Source organism: Coenobita brevimanus, chromosome 40, assembly GCF_032717465.1.
Source record: "Coenobita brevimanus isolate Jiangsu-jjx chromosome 40, ASM3271746v2, whole genome shotgun sequence".
Classification (NCBI taxonomy): Eukaryota; Metazoa; Arthropoda; class Malacostraca; order Decapoda; family Coenobitidae; genus Coenobita; species Coenobita brevimanus.
In genome coordinates, this window is record NC_136993.1 from 55,819,075 (window position 1) to 55,836,598 (window position 17,524).

At 42.1% G+C, this 17,524-nt stretch overlaps 2 protein-coding genes across 2 annotated transcripts in view; one reads left to right on the plus strand and one right to left on the minus strand.

The window, feature by feature from the left end:
• The window catches only part of LOC145397117 (uncharacterized), a 33,124-nt gene extending 22,024 nt beyond the window's left edge, over positions 1 to 11,100 (minus strand). Inside the window, exons 1-2 of the mRNA XM_080270318.1 lie at positions 11,088 to 11,100; positions 8,445 to 8,972 (exon numbers count right to left, since the gene is read on the minus strand). Coding sequence (XP_080126444.1) covers positions 8,445 to 8,972; positions 11,088 to 11,100 — 541 coding nt within the window. The remainder of the gene's footprint in view (positions 1 to 8,444; positions 8,973 to 11,087) is intronic.
• Positions 11,101 to 12,517: 1,417 nt separating this feature from the next.
• Positions 12,518 to 14,400, plus strand: LOC145397119 (uncharacterized). The gene is made up of 2 exons (XM_080270319.1): positions 12,518 to 14,073; positions 14,331 to 14,400. The coding sequence occupies exons 1-2, from the start codon at positions 12,518 to 12,520 to the stop codon at positions 14,398 to 14,400; spliced, it is 1,626 nt and encodes a 541-aa protein (XP_080126445.1).
• The last annotated feature ends 3,124 nt before the right edge of the window (positions 14,401 to 17,524 follow it).

Below are 17,524 nucleotides of genomic sequence, written 5' to 3' on the forward strand. Positions count from 1 at the left end.
CTCTGAGTAAATACTGAAAGTGACAGTGATATATAGTGATGCGACAGTGACGTGCTTTGCCAATATTTGTATAATGGATAATGTAGTAATAAGGGATATTTTGCCTAGAAAAAAATGTAAATATTGGCCAGTATAAGTGATATTGTAATAAGAGAATCTGTGGCACTTGTGTAATTCTGCGGCACTTGTGTAATTCTGTGATGCGCCAGTGACGCAATATAGTAATAAGTGCAGTGTAAGTATAATATATATTGCCCAGATTATACGTAAAATAGATGTTAGAAAGAATGAAAAGATCACATGAAACGTCAGTGAGCGGGTGCCGCAGCAGTGAAGTGAGGCGCAGCCGCAGTGAAGAGCGGGCGCAGCCGCAGGGAAGTGCTTTTTACCTACCTCAGTGAACACAGAGTGGGTGTATATCGTATGTACAGTGTTCATATATGTTTATATTACTATTATGAGAGAGTGGTTGGCATTTGGTACTGGTGTGTGGGGCGTTAAAGTTATTTCACACCCCTCACTTCTAATGGCTCTCCCCGTCCTGTGAAAGTCAACAAAGTCATGAAACCTACATCAATGGAAAGCTGAAGTTTAGTACTTTCTAATGGTACCTTATTTTTTTCTCTAGCTTTATTCTGTGCAGAGTTATTAAGGTTTAAAGGTTTGTTTACATTTGGCTGAAACCCCTGCGGGAGAGGACAGTCAGACCAAAACAATACCCGCGGTTAAAGGGTTAATGTTACATCCTCCTGTTGCTTCACCCTTAATTCTGCTGGCCCAACACCCGCCAGCTCTACTGAGGACTGAAATAAGGGACTGGTCGGGACACTGGATTGCAAACGACGATCAATCTCAGCGCCACCTCTAGTACACTCGACAGGGGTAGGAATGTCAGACTCAACACCTCTACCCTCAACAGTGACACACTGTTCCTCAGGTGCATTTGACGGTGGTCCTGCATCCCCACAGTCGACCCCAGCGTCCTGAAATTCTTCTAATTCAGTCGGTGGGCTGGGTTCAGTCTCCACACAGACACACTCAGCACCACCTCTAGTGTCCTGAGTGGGAAGTGGGGCGGAGCCCATGCACGCATTCCCACTCTCCTCACCCACCACAGCAACACCCTGCTCACTAGGTTCCTCCATTAGTGGCCCTGCCTCATCACAGTCGACCCCAAGAACCTGTGACTTCGCCAGTTCTTCCACCCAGGCTGCAACCTGTGCCATAGATCTTGTAATTGCACAGACCGGGAACATGGCTTCTACTTCTCCATCGACTTCAATACCAATTTCTGGGGCGTCAAAACACTTCTCTGCCACAACAACTGGTGGGGGAAGAGATGGAAATACTTTCTCCCCAGCCAGGTCGTTCCCCAGCAGAAAATCAACCCCCTCTACTGGCATTACATCAGCAACAGCGACTTGAGCTGCAGCCTGAACAATGGGGCAATCGAGTTCCACATGAAAATAATCATGGTATTCATCTGAGTTCATGCCTCTACACAGCACATATTTCCCTGAGTTTACAGGCCCTCCAGTCACGTTTCTGCACACAGACTGTTGTGCACCGGTATCACGAACCACAGTAACTGGATAATTGACCCCGTGAATTTTCACTGTGCCGTGACACATAAAAGGTTTACACCAATCTAAGCACGATTTCTGAGGCAGTTCACCAGGAGGCACCGTATTATGTTGGGTAACTTTTACAGCCTGAGCTGGCAGCGAGCACAGCCGGCTGCACTCCAGCTTTCCACAGACTTCTCCCTCACCGTTACCACTCTCCCAACTCCTCTCGTTCACCTGACTCGACCCTACAACTAGTGCCACTGGTTTGGCATTTTGGGAGGCCTTCCACTTAGGACAGTTAGGCTTGATGTGCCCACTTTGTTTGCAAAAGTAACAAAGTAGCTTCGAACTGGATACAGGGCTCTTTCTCCCTGAATTCCTTTTCTCCTAGGGACTTCCCTTGGACTGATTCACGGGAGATTTATCCCAGGCCGGACCACTCACGGTCCTCTCCCTGGAATGCTGAAAATTAGCATACTTGACCCCCATACTCCGTAAGGCCAACACCCGGTCATCAGCCCACGTCGCTGCTTCCTTCAAGGTCTTAAATCTCTTCTCCCTAATTTTAACACCAATTTCTTTGTCAGCCATGTTGGTAAAATGTTCCAACAAAAGCAGTTCACGCACCTCGTTATACGAAGTGGCGCTCTCACTCAGCAACCACTCGTCTAGGGTCTCCTCCAGATACCTGGCGTAGGCCATATAGGTGTCAGCAGGTCTTTTCTGAGCACCACGGAACAACAACCGATAAGCCTCTGATCTAAGTTCATATGCCTTAAAAATGGCTGCTTTAAATTCATCATAGTCATCTACATCCTCAGGGCCCATCCTATTATACGCTTCCAAAGCTTTTCCCTTCAGCACATTATATACCAAGCCCACCCAGCGCTGCCTGGGCCGCTCAAACTCCCTAGCCTTCTTTTCAAACCTGACAAACCATTCTGTCACTTTCAACTCATCAAATGCTGGCACTAATTTCAGACTCCTTGAGAGCCAACTCTCACTATCCACTGCACGGCCTGAGGTATGGGTATCTGAAGTAGACCTTTTAGCGGTCACCTCGAAACGAGTCTTCTCCAGCTCAATTTGCATTTTTTCACGCTGCATCTCCATCTCTTCTTTCTTACACGCTGCATCTCCATCTCCATCTTTTTCAACTCCAACTGCAACTGAGCCTCCGGTGACAAGACTCCAAGGTATATGGGAGTGGAATGAACAACTCCAGGGAAAGCACTTGACATACCTGGGGGAACTGCTGTAAACTGGCTCAGTGGCATCATAGATGGTAATAATGGGGTAGCAAAACGAGGCAGATCAGCACCATAGTTAAACACAGGGCTCACACGGGGGGTACCTTTGCTATGTGCCTCTCGTTGTTCCAAATTTTCCTTATCAACAGATGACTCAGCACGTACGCCTTCTGGTGTAGACACGCGTGACTCCATGGCGACAATTCAATGGCAGTACTAAATAATGAAATAACTAATGCTGACTGAGAAACTTCACACTCATCAACTTCACCTCAAAGCACAGAGAACGCCAAGGTAACGATATCCTAGCAAGAAGGCGGCACTGTTAGGATATCTTGATGCGAGGTCGCCACTGTTACGGTAGCGCCAGCCCGGTGCTATTACAAAAAGAAAACAAAGGTAGTTTTAGATGATCAGCCTCCACAGCGTTGTGAAAGTAACGCACACCCCGGCACTCACACTCCGTAAACTAGAGAAAAACTGCGCAACGGAAGTATCACTTAAGTACACAACACTCTGTACTTTGATAGTAACAAATGGAACAGCCTACCTATGGTCCTAGCCTACTATAGTCACTACCAGAAATAATACCGCCCGAGACAGTCTACAGAAACACCTCCCACTTATTTCCGGTGGTGACGAATTTGTACTTAACCCGTGTCCAAGGGGGAACGCAGTTGATAGCTCATGATAGTTCTCACTAGCCTTGTGCAAGGAGATGGGATTGAACTGTGTAGGGGTTAGGGGTTTGTTTATGTATGTACGTGTGTTGGTGAACGTTAATAAAGGCAGCGAGAGGACCACAGTGAGCCAGCCTGGCCCGCCAAAGACAACACAGTCACAAAATCAAATAAAATAGCTACTTCCCTCAGTCAGCAAACAAAAGAATAAAATGAACTTATATGAAAACGCCAGCTCGGCTTAGAGACACCGACGTGTTCTCTCTATACAAAAAATATGACTGGGGAGAGAGTGTACACACACACACGATATTGAAGCTGGTTGGGAAGACACTGGACGAATGCTAGGCTCGTGTGCAGCCAAGCGTGAACGCATGAATCAGATTAATAAGGAACTTTAATTCGTGCCCCTCTATCTCTACAATGAATTGGTACTTCTATTGCAAGCAAAACATCATTAAATATACTGGGAGCTCACATAAGACAATCAAAATAATCAAATGCATTCTTAGCATGGTATTAAATAAAATTGCCCTCAGTGGCAGGAACGAAAGAAACAAAAAAAAATTGTAATTCGCTAATTTAAACTCTGCGAATGACACGGATACTGCATAATCCCCTAGCCCAGCTGTAACGGCTGCACCCGTGGGAACGGACAGGCGGACAGCGTAACACGCCTTTCCCCAAGGGAAAATTTTGAGCCCTGGATCAAAATTTCCGAATCAAGACCCTGACCCCTCCCTTGATAAACAATCAGCAATTACGTTATCAATCCCTTTAATATGCCTAACTTCTAAATTGTACTCTTGCAAAAGCAAACTCCAGCGGGTCAAACGCTGGTTCTTAAATTTTAACTTGTTCAAAAACTGCAGGGGATGATGGTCTGAATAAATCTTGATCACAGGGCCAAAAGGGGGCAGGTAGACAACAAAGTGTTGCAGGGCCAGGATAATCGCTAATAACTCCTGCTCTATGACGGAATAGTTCTTCTGGGCTCTATTAAACTTCTTTGAGAAATATGATATGGGATGTTCAACCTGGCCCTCATCCGGCTGCATCAACACTGCTCCTACCCCTACTCGGCTAGCATCAACTGCCAGCACAAAAGATTTGTCAAAATCTGGTGCACACAATATAGGGTGGTGGCACAGCAGAGACTTAACAGTAGTAAAAGCTTGCTCACACTCGGCTGTTCACTGCCACTTCTTATCCTTGCGCAGTAAGTCAGTAAGAGGGGCAAGCACTGTGGAGTAATTTCCAATAAATCTTCTGTAATAGCCGATCATGCCCAAAAATCGCTGGAGGGCACGGCGACATTGGGGTGCTGCAAAGTTGGAAATGGCATCCACCTTAGCCCGAGGTGGAGCCACTTGCCCATGTCCTACAACAAATCCAAGGTACTGGACCTTAGCACGTACGAACTCGCACTTGTCCAAGTTGACTACTAAGCCAGCTTCCTCCAACCGCTTAATGAGCATTTCCACATGATCAAGGTGCTCCTCCCACTTGGTGTCATACACAATGACATCATCGATGTAAACGACACAATTAGGTATGCCATCCACCACTTTATCCATAAGCCTCTGGAAAGTGGCTGGAGCATTCTTCAGTCCATAAGGCATCACCTGGCACTGATATACTGCACCACTGACAACAAAGCTAGCCACTTGTTTAGCCCGTTCCATCAGCGGGACCTGCCAGTATCCTTTTACTAAGTCAAGTTTGGTGATATAAGTGGCATTTCCCACCTTGTCCACGGAGTCATCGACCCGAGGCAAGGGATAAGCATCGGTCTTAGACAGTGAGTTAACCTTCCAGAAGTCCACACACAACCTAACCTTCCCATCTGGCTTCGGCTGTAAGGTAACTGGTGAACTCCACTCACTGAAACATCTCTTGATCAATCCATGGTCCAACATATACTTGATCTCATTATCGAGAGCTTTCTGTCTGATAGGGTTGATGCGGTAGGGAGCTAATTTTACAAGCTTACTATCCCCAACGTCAATGTCATGAGTAGCCCAAGTTGTCAATCCCGGTGAATCTCCAAAATCTTTCGGATGTTTCCATAATCTGTTGTACAGCTCTTCTCGCTTTACTGGATCAAGGTGTCGCAATTTCTCCACCAGAGCTGCATAACCATTGCCCTCCCATAGGTCAGCTGGTAACATCTCACCACGACGAAGCACTTCCTCATGCTCCTCCAACTCACTACCAACCGCCAAAATTACAGGAGCGCTCTTATCCCTGGTTCCCTCAACGTCCACTCCAAAGACACCTTCTAGGGACTGTGGCTGTAACCCTGGTCCATTACTCACATCACCGGCACCGACAGCTCCCTCCACAGCATGTTCCTTTACTGCCACGTCCTCCCCCATCCTTCACATCCCAGGCGAGAGACACCAGCAGTCATCCCACAATGAGAATCAACTAGGCAGTAGTATGGCTTCAATATATTAATGTGGCACAACTGAGTACTCTTCCGCCTATCTGGGGTAACAATTAGATAGTCAAGTTCCCCAACTCTCTTCTTCACAATATAAGGACCACTGAATCTAGCCACCAGAGGTTTTCCTTGCATGGGCAGCAGTGCCAAAACTTCATCTCCTTGCTTAAACTCACGACTTCTGACCTTCTTATCGTGATGACCCTTCATTCTCGCTTGAGCCCCGATTAGATGGTCACGGGCAAGCTCTAAAGGGCTATGCAGTCTCTCCCGAGTGCAGCAGACACAGTCCAGCATGGATTCCTGGTTGCCAGATGTTACTCCAGGCCTCTCGCACCACATCCAAGGGACCACGGACTCTGTGCCCAAACACTAACTCATTGGGTGAAAACCCCAGTGACTCAGTTGGTACCTCTCTCACTGCAAACATAACAAAGGGTACTGCTAGGTCCCAATCCTTTCCACTATCATAGAAGAAGGTGCGCAGCATTGTTTTTAAGGTCTGATGATGCCTTTCCAGGGCACCTTGTGACTGCGGATGGTAGGCACTGGACAAAATGTGCTTGATGCCCAACTCTGTCATTGTCTGCTTAAACAAATTAGATGTAAAATTTACTCCACGGTCTGACTGCAACTCCTTGGGCAGGCCAAAATGAATAAAGAACAGGATAAGTTGCTTGACTACTGACTTCGCCTGCATGCTTCTGATTGGTATAGCCTCTGGGTATCGCGTTGTAACATCCATTATGGTTAACAAATACTTATTTCCAGCAGAAGTAGGAGTTAAAGGGCCCACGATATCAATGATTACCCGGGTAAACAGAGGTTCAACTGCAGGAATGGGAGTCAAAGGGGCCACAGGAAGAACTTGATTAGGCTTGCCTACTATCTGACACGTATGACAGCTCTTGATGTTCATAGCAACTTGTCCCGGCATACTTGGCCACCAAAAATTATATCTTAAGCGCTGCACTGTCTTTCTATTTCCCACGTGACCTGCTAAAGGTCCCTCATGTGCTAACTGTGTTAACGGCACCCTATACTGCACAGGCACCACCACCTGCACTAACTCACCCACTCCATCCACCGTGGCGCCAGTGGCCGTCCATCGCCGATGTAAAACAGTCTTTAATCAGGAACTCCTCCTTACCACACTCCCTACTTCTTTCTTCCCCTACTCGAGCAAACAAGGGCTTTAATGTTACATCCTCCTGTTGCTTCACCCTCAATTCTGCTGGCCCAACACCCGCCAGCTCTACTGAGGACTGAGATAAGGGACTGGTCGGGACACTGGATTGCGAACGACGATCAATCTCAGCGCCACCTCTAGTACACTCGACAGGGGTAGGAATGTCAGACTCCACACTGTTCCTCAAGTGCATTTGACGGTGGTCCTGCATCCCCACAGTCAACCCCAGCGTCCTGAAATTCTTCTAATTCAGTCGGTGGGCTGGGTTCAGTCTCCACACAGCACAGACACACTCAGCACCACCTCTAGTGTCCTGAGTGGGAAGTGGGGCGGCGCCCATGCACGCATTCCCACTCTCCTCACCCACCACAGCAACACCCTGCTCACAAGGTTCCTCCATTGGTGGCCCTGCCTCACCACAGTCGACCCCAAGAACCTGTGACTTCACCGGTTCTTCCACCCAGGCTGCAACCTGTGCCATAGATCTTGTAATTGCACAGACCGGGAACATGGCTTCCACTTCTGCATCAACTTCAATACCAATTTCTGGGGCGTCAAAACACTTCTATGCCACAACTGGTGGGGGAAGAGATGGAAATACTTTCTCCCCAGCCAGGTCGTTCCCCAGCAGAAAATCAACCCCCTCTACTGGCATTACATCAGCAACAATGACTTGAGCTGCAGCCTGAACAATGAGGCAATCAAGTTCCACATGAACATAATCATAGTATTCATCTGAGTTCATGCCTCTACACAGCACATACTTCCCTGAGTTTGCAGGCCTTCCAGTCACGTTTCTGCACACAGACTGTTGTGCACCGGTATCACGAACCACAGTAACTGGATAATTGACCCCGTGAATTTTCACTGTGCCGTGACACATAAAAGATTTACACCAGTCTAAGCACGATTTCTGAGGCAGTTCACCAGGAGGCACCGTATTATGTTGGGTAACTTTTACAGCCTGAGCTGGCAGCAAGCACAGCCGGCTGCACTCCAGCTTTCCACAGACTTCTCCCTCACCGTTACCACTCTCCCAACTCCTCTCGTTCACCTGACTCGAACCTACAACTAGTGCCACTGGTTTGGCATTTTGGGAGGCCTTCCACTTAGGACAGTTAGGGTTGATGTGCCCACTCTGTTTGCAAAAGTAACAAAGTAGCTTCGAACTGGATACAGGGCTCTTTCTCCCTGAATTCCTTTTCTCCTAGGGACTTCCCTTGGACTGATTCACGGGAGATTTATCCCAGGCCGGACCACTCACAGTCCTCTCCCTGGAATGCTGAAAATTAGCATACTTGACCCCCATACTCCGCAAGGCCAACACCCGGTCATCAGCCCACGTCGCTGCTTCCTTCAATGTCTTAAATCTCTTCTCCCTAATTTTAACACCAATTTCTTTGTCAGCCATGTTGGTAAAATGTTCCATCAAAAGCAGTTCACGCACCTCGTTATACAAAGTGGCGCTCTCACTCAGCAACCACTCGTCTAACGTCTCCTCCAGATACCTGGCGTAGGCCATATAGGTGTCAGCAGGTCTTTTCCAAGCCCCACGGAACAACAACCGATAAGCCTCTGGTCTAAGTTCATATGCCTTAAGAATAGCTGCTTTAAATTCATCATAATCATCTACATCCTCAGGGCCCATCCTATTATACGCTTCCAAAGCTTTTCTCTTCAGCACATTATATACCAAGCCCACCCAGCGCTGCCTGGGCCACTCAAACTCCCTAGCCTTCTTTTCAAACCTGACAAACCATTCTGTCACTTTCAACTCATCAAATGCTGGCACTAATTTCAGACTCCTTGAGAGCCACTTCTCCCTATCCTCTGCACGGCCTGAGGTATGGGTATCTGAAGTAGACCTTTTAGCAGTCACCTCCAAGCGAGTCTTCTCCAGCTCAAATCGCATTTTTTCACGCTGCATCTCCAGCTGCATCTCCATCTCTTCTTTCTCTCTTGCACGCTGCATCTCCATCTCCATCTTTTTCAACTCCAACTGCAACTGAGCCTCCGGTGACAAGACTCCAGGGTATATGGGAGTGGAATGAACAACTCCAGGGAAAGCACTACCCAGTGGGCACAGGTGGTGATTTTCACGTCGTATCCACGTGGAAATTTGGTGAAAACTTGTGAACACGCGAATTCACCAGATATCCATGTCTTTTTCACGTGAATTTTTAGATGACATATTCACGTGAATAAATGGATGTGGAATTCTTACGAATTAGATGTGATGTTATCTCTAAGTAGAACTGGTGGATTCATTCTCATTTAATTCACGAGTTCACATTATAATTTTTTTTGCTTGAAATACATGATACCTGCCTCCATATAATCGTATTTCCAATGTAGTTTGATATGTTTTGGAATAATTTCAAAAATATAGATAAATTATAACTCATGCATGTTATTAATAGCTGTAGTCAGAAAATGTTTTGTTGCTTAACAGGCCTACTCTTATAATGATTGTAAGCATATAATTATATAAAATACGTTCAAACAGCATGAAGTCAAATAGAATCTCCATATGTTGCGACATGTGACACGTTTGTACTGAATATTGCCAGATACAACTTGCCACTCAACTGTTTGTGGTGATCGTATCATTTTAATCATGCATTTTATTTAAATCTAATATTTTCAAATGAAGTTAGAATGTAGTATTTTTGCAAAGTAGAAGTTATTTGTACTTAATTTCCTGGCTTTCTTGGAGATGATGCTTTACTCTGGTGTGCATTTCGAAATTCATTTGTTTTGAATTGTTTATAATATCAAATGACGCCAACTGCCGCCAAGTTCACCAAGGGCGCAACAGCAACTTCACCAAGCGGCCAAGAAACCTGCAGCAAAGGATCAAAGGTAATTTTCCCTCTCTCATGATATTAGGAAGAAGAGGGCAGGCACTTTGTGCTTAGCCACACATCCTTTTTTCTCCAAAAATAGGGAAATTTGAGACTCATAGGCTGTAGCCTGTTGATTAGGCCCTAACTTAATGGCACTGCTTTGAGAAATCTGCTTTCCCAATCCTTAAGTTAACCTCAAGCAACAAAAGAGTAATTTTGCAACTTTTTTTTTTTTTTTCATAGGCTAGCTGGCCTAGGACCTAACTTATATCGATGTTTAGGCTAACAGGCCGGTATTATTTCGTATTAACAGCCAACTCACTGACAAGAAATTGAACTAACTAGCATTATACCTTATGCAATTCTGGTCCTTTTTTCTTCTATGGCACATTCGTCGTAAATCAACCATTACTGAGTTATGCAATTTATAGTGTTATTGTTTTCAATGGGAGAGCCATGTTTCCCCTGCTGTAGACAGATAGTTGTGTGTGTTCACCTGTATGTATACTAGTGAAAGTAATGTTTCGTATTTACACCAGGTTAGGTTAGGTAAGATTTGGTTAATGTGTGGGGGGTCTGGAGGAGTTGAAGCCCCCCTGTTAGGATTTGGGGGATAGATGAGGTTTGGTTAGGTTAGGTTAGTGCTTCTGTTGTTTTGGTGTGATTTGAGTTGCTTTGGGCCATTCGAATCACTGAAAAAGTCGCTAGTCCTGTTTACTTCACTAGGAGGCTTATAACCATACCACATATGGAATAGCGATAACTCGTTTATAATTAATTTGCGACAGAAATGCCATGAAGAAAACATTCTTAGAATGACTGATTCTGTTAGAAATTCATGAAAATGTTAACGAAAAGTCAATGATCGCGTGATGTGTACCGGTAGTGTTAAAAATGGACCATATTATTTATGGTTATATTGTTGGTACTCAAAATAGCTTATTCACAATTGCTTACCGGTAGGCTATTGATTGGTATTGAAAAAAATCATGTGGAACCAAAACTAAAATATTACCAAATTTATTTGATATAAATATGATTTTGACCTCCAGTTTGGTTAAGTTTATGGTCACCTACAAAATGTACTTAGTCTACTGTATTTGCTTACTGAGCATACACATGGTTGTATTGTTTTTTCAGGGTGGTACCCCATTGGTGAAAAGCTGATGCACTCATCTATAGGTTCCAAGTTCTAATCCTGGTGAGGGATGGTATATTTGAAAATTTGGAAATAAATACACTGTATTGTGTGTAATGTACCGGTACTTATGCAGGTCCCTGAACAATTCCCTGTCAAGACGATTCCCTATCAAAATATATCTGTCCCAGGATGATTCCCCTTCATTTTATAAATACTGTATATCTATTATTACTTAATGAATACCGGTACTATATTAATTCATTTTCATAGGGGCCTTTTAAGGCGTAAGACCATACTGTATCATTATCTTTGGAAATCATATTATTATTTTACGTTGTCAATAATTAGCTTTATTTGCTTCACTGCAATAAACTTTTTATTATATTCAATTTTCACCCATTGCAGTACCACTAGTTAAGCTATACATTTTTATTTATTTTTTCAGTTGACGATAAATCTAGCCAGCTGAAGAGGTGACTGTGTCTTGTGCTACCTAGACTACAAAGGCATACGTTACTATACCGTTAATAGGCTACAGGGTGGAACTCCGCAGTCAACACTAGATTTTTTTGTTCTAGCAAAATTTGTACAAGGTTAGTAGTTTAAAAGTTTTGTACATTCATACTAAAACTAGTCTATTTTGCCCTCAAATCATATTCATTATGCTTTTCAGCAAGACCATGGTTGGAAATTATTTTGAAATATGGAACACTATAATACATTATGGTAACTATTGAACTATTATAATTTTCTAGTAATGGTAATACCTAGTTTACTAACATACCCCCACTCAGGGTATACAGCAGTTTTTTTTTTTACCCCTTTTATGTTAATATATTGTAACTAACCTTTCCCTTTCCCTCTCCAATAACAAACCAGTTGTAGCATCCATAACTCTGGATTATGAAGAATGTTGATGGATTTCTAAAAACATGATGCTCTGTAAATGATTTTATCCTATTTTCATTTGAACCCCATCCCAGAATTATCACATCCCCTAGAGTCCTGTTTCTCACCTCTATGCAGTACTTACTAAGAAATAGTGATTTAAAGCATTGTTAAAGTTCCATATATAATCAGAATCCATAGAATTAGCACTACCAGTATTTCTTATTAACCTCAGTAATAACTAACTTCAGAGCATCTACAATTTACTTGCTGCTCCCTATATTTGCTTTCCATCCTTTTTCTGTTTCCTCAGTTAAGTTCTATTATATGTTTGTGTATGTGCAGATTTATTATTTTGTGTTCTATTTGTCTTTTACTAATACTTTGTTGTCTAATTTCAGATAACATTCTTTTATTTCTTATTCTTTAAAATTTCCAGTGCTGTATATCTCCTCTAAGTAACCTTGCCACAAAAGTAAAAGTAAAACCATTTTGAGGAAAAAATTATCATGGCTTACTATAAAAGGTACAGGAAACTACAAAGTCAACTGAAAGAGCTTTTTTCTAGTAGTGAAGATGAAGATAATTCATGTTCTAAAGTCAGTAAGTTTAATGGTGAGATCCCTCTTAGCGAGAACGCTGATATATCCTTCACTTTGGCTTGTCAGCAACAGATTGATAGCAGTTTAATATCCTCTTCATCAGAGGAATCTGACACTGATAATGATACTCAAAATAGCTTCACTGATGATTCTACTCAGGAAGAATTAGCTAGGTGGGCCACTCTGAATAATATCACGAGACAAGCACTTAATCAGCTTTTAGAAATTCTTAGGAAAAGAGGATTTAATCTTCCAAAAGATGCACGCACATTATTGCAAACTCCAAGGCATGTAACAATAAAAGAAAAGTGTGGTGGACAATATTCATATTTTGGAATAGCCTCAACTTTGCAACTGATACTGGATGCCAATAAAGATTTTGTTGAAAACAATGATTTCATTGAATTGAAAATAAATGTAGATGGAATTCCATTATATAAGTCAAGTAATGAGCAGTTCTGGCCAATATTATTGAAATTTAGCTATTTTAGGCCTGCATTGGTAGCTCTTTATTGTGGGAAAGTAAAGCCGGAATCTGTAGACAATTTTCTCTCAGACTTCTTAGAAGAATACAAGCAACTTTCGCAAGATGGTTTAGTTGTGGATGGTAAGAGATTGGGTGTGAATATTATTTCTTTTATATGTGATGCACCTGCCCGATCCTTTCTGAAATGCATTAAAAGCCACACTGGTTATTATGCATGTGAAAGATGCGAGATTAAAGGAACTTGGGACTCTCATGTTCTCATACTAAACTCTTCAAATAAATGTAAAGAAAGAACTGATGAATTATTCAAACTAGGTCATTATGAAGGAACTCATCAGCTGGGAATGAGTCCTCTCATTCAGTATGGGATATCTTGTGTTAAAGGATTTCCTTTGGACTACATGCATTTAATTTGCCTTGGTGTCACAAGAAGAATGTTGCTCTTCCTTATGAGAGGTTCTAGAGTGTGTAAACTCTTCCAGCAACAGTTAAGCTTGTTGTCTGGTGTTTTGGAAGGCATGTCACTCCCAAGTGAGTTTGCTAGGCAGCCACGGTCTCTGGCTGTGATTGATCGTTGGAAGGCTACTGAATTCAGGCAATATATCTTGTACACAAGTATTGTTGCTTTGAAAGATATTGTTTCTCCAGAAATCTACAAAACAAGCCTGTCACTAACTGTAGCTCTTTCTATTTTATTGAACTCAGACAGCCATCTAAGGAATGGCTATTTGTCATATGCACGAGAACTACTGGAGTATTTTGTGCAACAATGCGATGAGGTATTTGGTCGCCATTTTGTTGTATATAACGTACATAATGTCGTTCATTTAGCCGATGATGTGGAAAACTATCAGTGTTCATTGAACTCTTTAAGTGCATTCCCCTTTGAGAATCATTTACATATAGTAAAAAAGTTAGTAAGGTCATCAAATAATCCCATTTCACAAGTATTTAAAAGGCTTGCTGAAAAGGAAAAGTACAGTGCAACAAAGGACACTTCACAACAAGCATGCATATCCACAACATACAAGGATAACTGTTTCATGTTGGAAAATGAAGATTTTGTTTTCCTGAAAGAGAAAAAGGACAATGGATACTATACTTGTGGTGTTTTAAGCCAAAACTTTACTGAAAATTTTTTCACCCTTGTGATTCAAAACTCATCAATATTGTGTTCATGAAAAATTGCTCCAAGACAAAAGAAAAAGTAATTCATTCTAAATACTTGTTCAGAAAAGTTGTGAAATTGCCCTACAAAGATGGTGTTGTCTTAATACCAGTATTGCATTACACAAATGAATAGTGTGAGATTTGTAAAAAAAATTTTTTGCTTTTAGTGTTGGAGCTCACTGAAAATTGCCAACTTGATTATGTACAAACAGCAAACTTCTGAATCTTGGACTCTGTAGCTTCACAACTCTCCTCCATTTTTTTTCTTTTATCTATACTTTATCTTCTGCTCCCTGTCCTCATCGCACCTGAAGATGGCAGACACACATTGCAGTGCATATATTTGCTTGCATTACATAAGAAAATCACCAATGGTGAGATTTTTTTTTTTCTTAGCATTTACAAGTTAATGATTTTCTTGAAGGTATAATTTTTTTTTTTTTATTATTTTGATATATATAAACAGTCAACATTCTCACGTATCTTATTAAACATTTATTTCTGACATGTACTGACCATGATCCCCCTCCCCTCTAACTCCTGTAAATGAAAATGTGATTGAGATTAATTATAATGATATATATTTGAAGAATTATTTTAAAATGTTGTATGAAATAGGCGTATTACCGGTACAAACTATTGGTATCATGCAGTTCAGTTTATTTTCAGTTTTGTTACTGATATTTCTCATATTAAGTAATTTACTTACAATAATTATAATGATACATGTCGTCTCTTCAAATGAAATAAAAAGAATATATACTGTACTTACTATAATACTGAATTACTAAGCATGACATTATCAGGATGTGGAAGCGAGCAGTTTGGGTTGAGGGGAAAACAGAAGAGGAAGGTGTTGTACCAGATAGCTGGGAAGATGAGAAGGGAAGCTTGTATTGGCCTCAGGGTGTTAATGCTGAGAATGCATTGAATACTCGACAACACCCAGACCCTAAATCATGGAGGAAGTTCCAACTGGTTAAAGTGAAAATATCTTCAGGTATGTATGTATTATGTTACCAACATCTTAACATTTCATCCCTTCATTCCTCACCTTTTCCATTCTCTCTCTCATAATATATATATATATATATATATATATATATATATATATATGAGAGAGAGAGAGAGAGAGAGACTGACTGACTGACTGACTGACTTATGTCTTGGCCATCTATTTAGGGGATCCTCTTAGGGGAGGGAAGGTATCATGACATACTGTGATTTAAGTATAGATCTCTAATTTGTTTATGTTCATATTTCAGATAGTTATCAAACATGTGACAATTATCAGCTCACATCAGTAACTGAGGGTGTTGACAGCAATGCTGACTCTGATTATGGTGAGGGTTGGGAATTAAGGAGGAGGAGAAAACGTGCCAAGAAGTGCCTTCCAGAGGACTTCATCAGTAGTCAGGACTTGCATGGTAAGTGAGCAAAAGAACACAGTATATTGCATTAACAAAGGAAATGCTGCTTTCCTGGTATTTTATCTATTTACAGTCAAAATAAGATCATCCAAATATAAATCTACATATCTTCATTTTAATTGCAAATTGATTTTACAAGTGAATTGATTTAAGGTAGTTGTTAAACATCCTCAAGGTGGAAATGAGTTGGAAATATTCTTTTATTGGATTCAAAATCATTAATACCTCATGATGCCACTCACTTATGGTATACCATGTATATATACTGGAGTAGGCTACAGTATCAACTTTTATATGTCTTACTTAGTACATTTTCTTTACTATCAGTGTTGCAAAAAGGTACTCCAACCCAGCAACAAAAGGGAACTCCAGTATCAACTGAAAACCAAGCTCTAGCCCTATCTCAAAAGCTGGCTCCATCTCCACCACAAAAGCTTGTGCCAGCTCCATCGAAAACGCTGGCTCCACCACCACCTCAGAAGCTTAATCATATTTCATTTCCAAGAAGGTCAAGATCTACTGAGTCTGATTGGTATGTTAAACTTTTTATTACCATTAAGTGGGGGGATCAGAACTTTTTTATTAGTTATTTTATAAACTTTTTTGTGTGCTTCTTTGAACCCAACATTCATTATTGAGTGTGGATTGACTTTGTATTTCAATGGTGTATTTATTATCCAATATTTATTTGATATAGAATTTTTGTGAAGTAGAGATTTGAATGTGACCCCAGAATCAGTATAATATTTAAGATAATTATGACAGTGAAAGGACGGTTTAAATGCATTGTTCTGAGCAAGCTAGTACCACTGGTAGTAAGATTGATAGAATCCCAGTGTCTTGACATTTCTTTTGTTAATGTAAAATTTAAATATATATTCTGTATCTATGTAAATTATCAGCCAAGTTCACTGAAATACTTAAAATTAGTTTAAAGAAAGGATTTGTTTGTAGTTATGGAGAGAAGTACTCTCACGTGGTTTTAGTGAAGAGGTGAGGCTGACCAAGTGAGTGTATACCAGTGAAGTGGCTTGTAGGCTAGACAAAGAAGGGGCAGGCCAAGAACTAGGGGGAAGGACAAAGTGGAGGAGAGATTGAGGAGGGATAAGGATGCTTGAGGTCCTTCAGTTGTAGCCACCCCTTAAGGAAGTAGGGATCTGGCTATAGATAGATAGATACCTGTCATGAAAATAGTCATTTAGTATCTACCTATAAAATAAATACACTATGAAATTAGTAATCACTGGCTTTGATTTCTCAGGAGTGTAGATCATCAGAGTAGCCCGAGGCCTGGAACTAGCCAAAATTACCACAAGCGGGGCCGTACTATCCATGATAAGGAACTTCACCATGACTCCCAGGACCGATTTCAAAAACTGGACAACTGTGGGCAACGTGAATGCCATAATAGTCAGGAACGACATACCGGTACACAATATGACAGCCAGGACCAACGAGAACGACGTGACAGTCGAGATCGACAAGAAAGACATTACAGTTGGGATCGACATGATAGTCAGGATCGACAAGTACGACATGACAGCCGGGACCGACGTGAACGACATGACAGCCGGGACCGACTAGAGCGACGTGACAGCCAAGACCGACGTGAACTACATGACAGCCAGGATCGACTAGAGCGACGTGACAGCCTGGACCGACTAGAGCGACGTGACAGCCGGGACCGACTAGAGCGACATGACAGCCGGGACCGACTAGAGCGATGTGACAGCCGGGACCAACTAGAGCGATGTGACAGCCGGGACCGACTAGAGCGACATGACAGCCGGGACCAACTAGAGCGATGTGACAGCCGGGACCAACTAG

Excerpts from the sequence above, each read along its gene's own strand:
- LOC145397119 (XM_080270319.1), top strand. The coding sequence starts at position 12,518 with ATGGCTTACTATAAAAGGTACAGGAAACTACAAAGTCAACTGAAAGAG. Across the intron at positions 14,074-14,330 it reads AGGCTTGCTGAAAAGGAAAA|AAAAGTTGTGAAATTGCCCT; the intron begins GTACAGTGCAAC and ends ATACTTGTTCAG.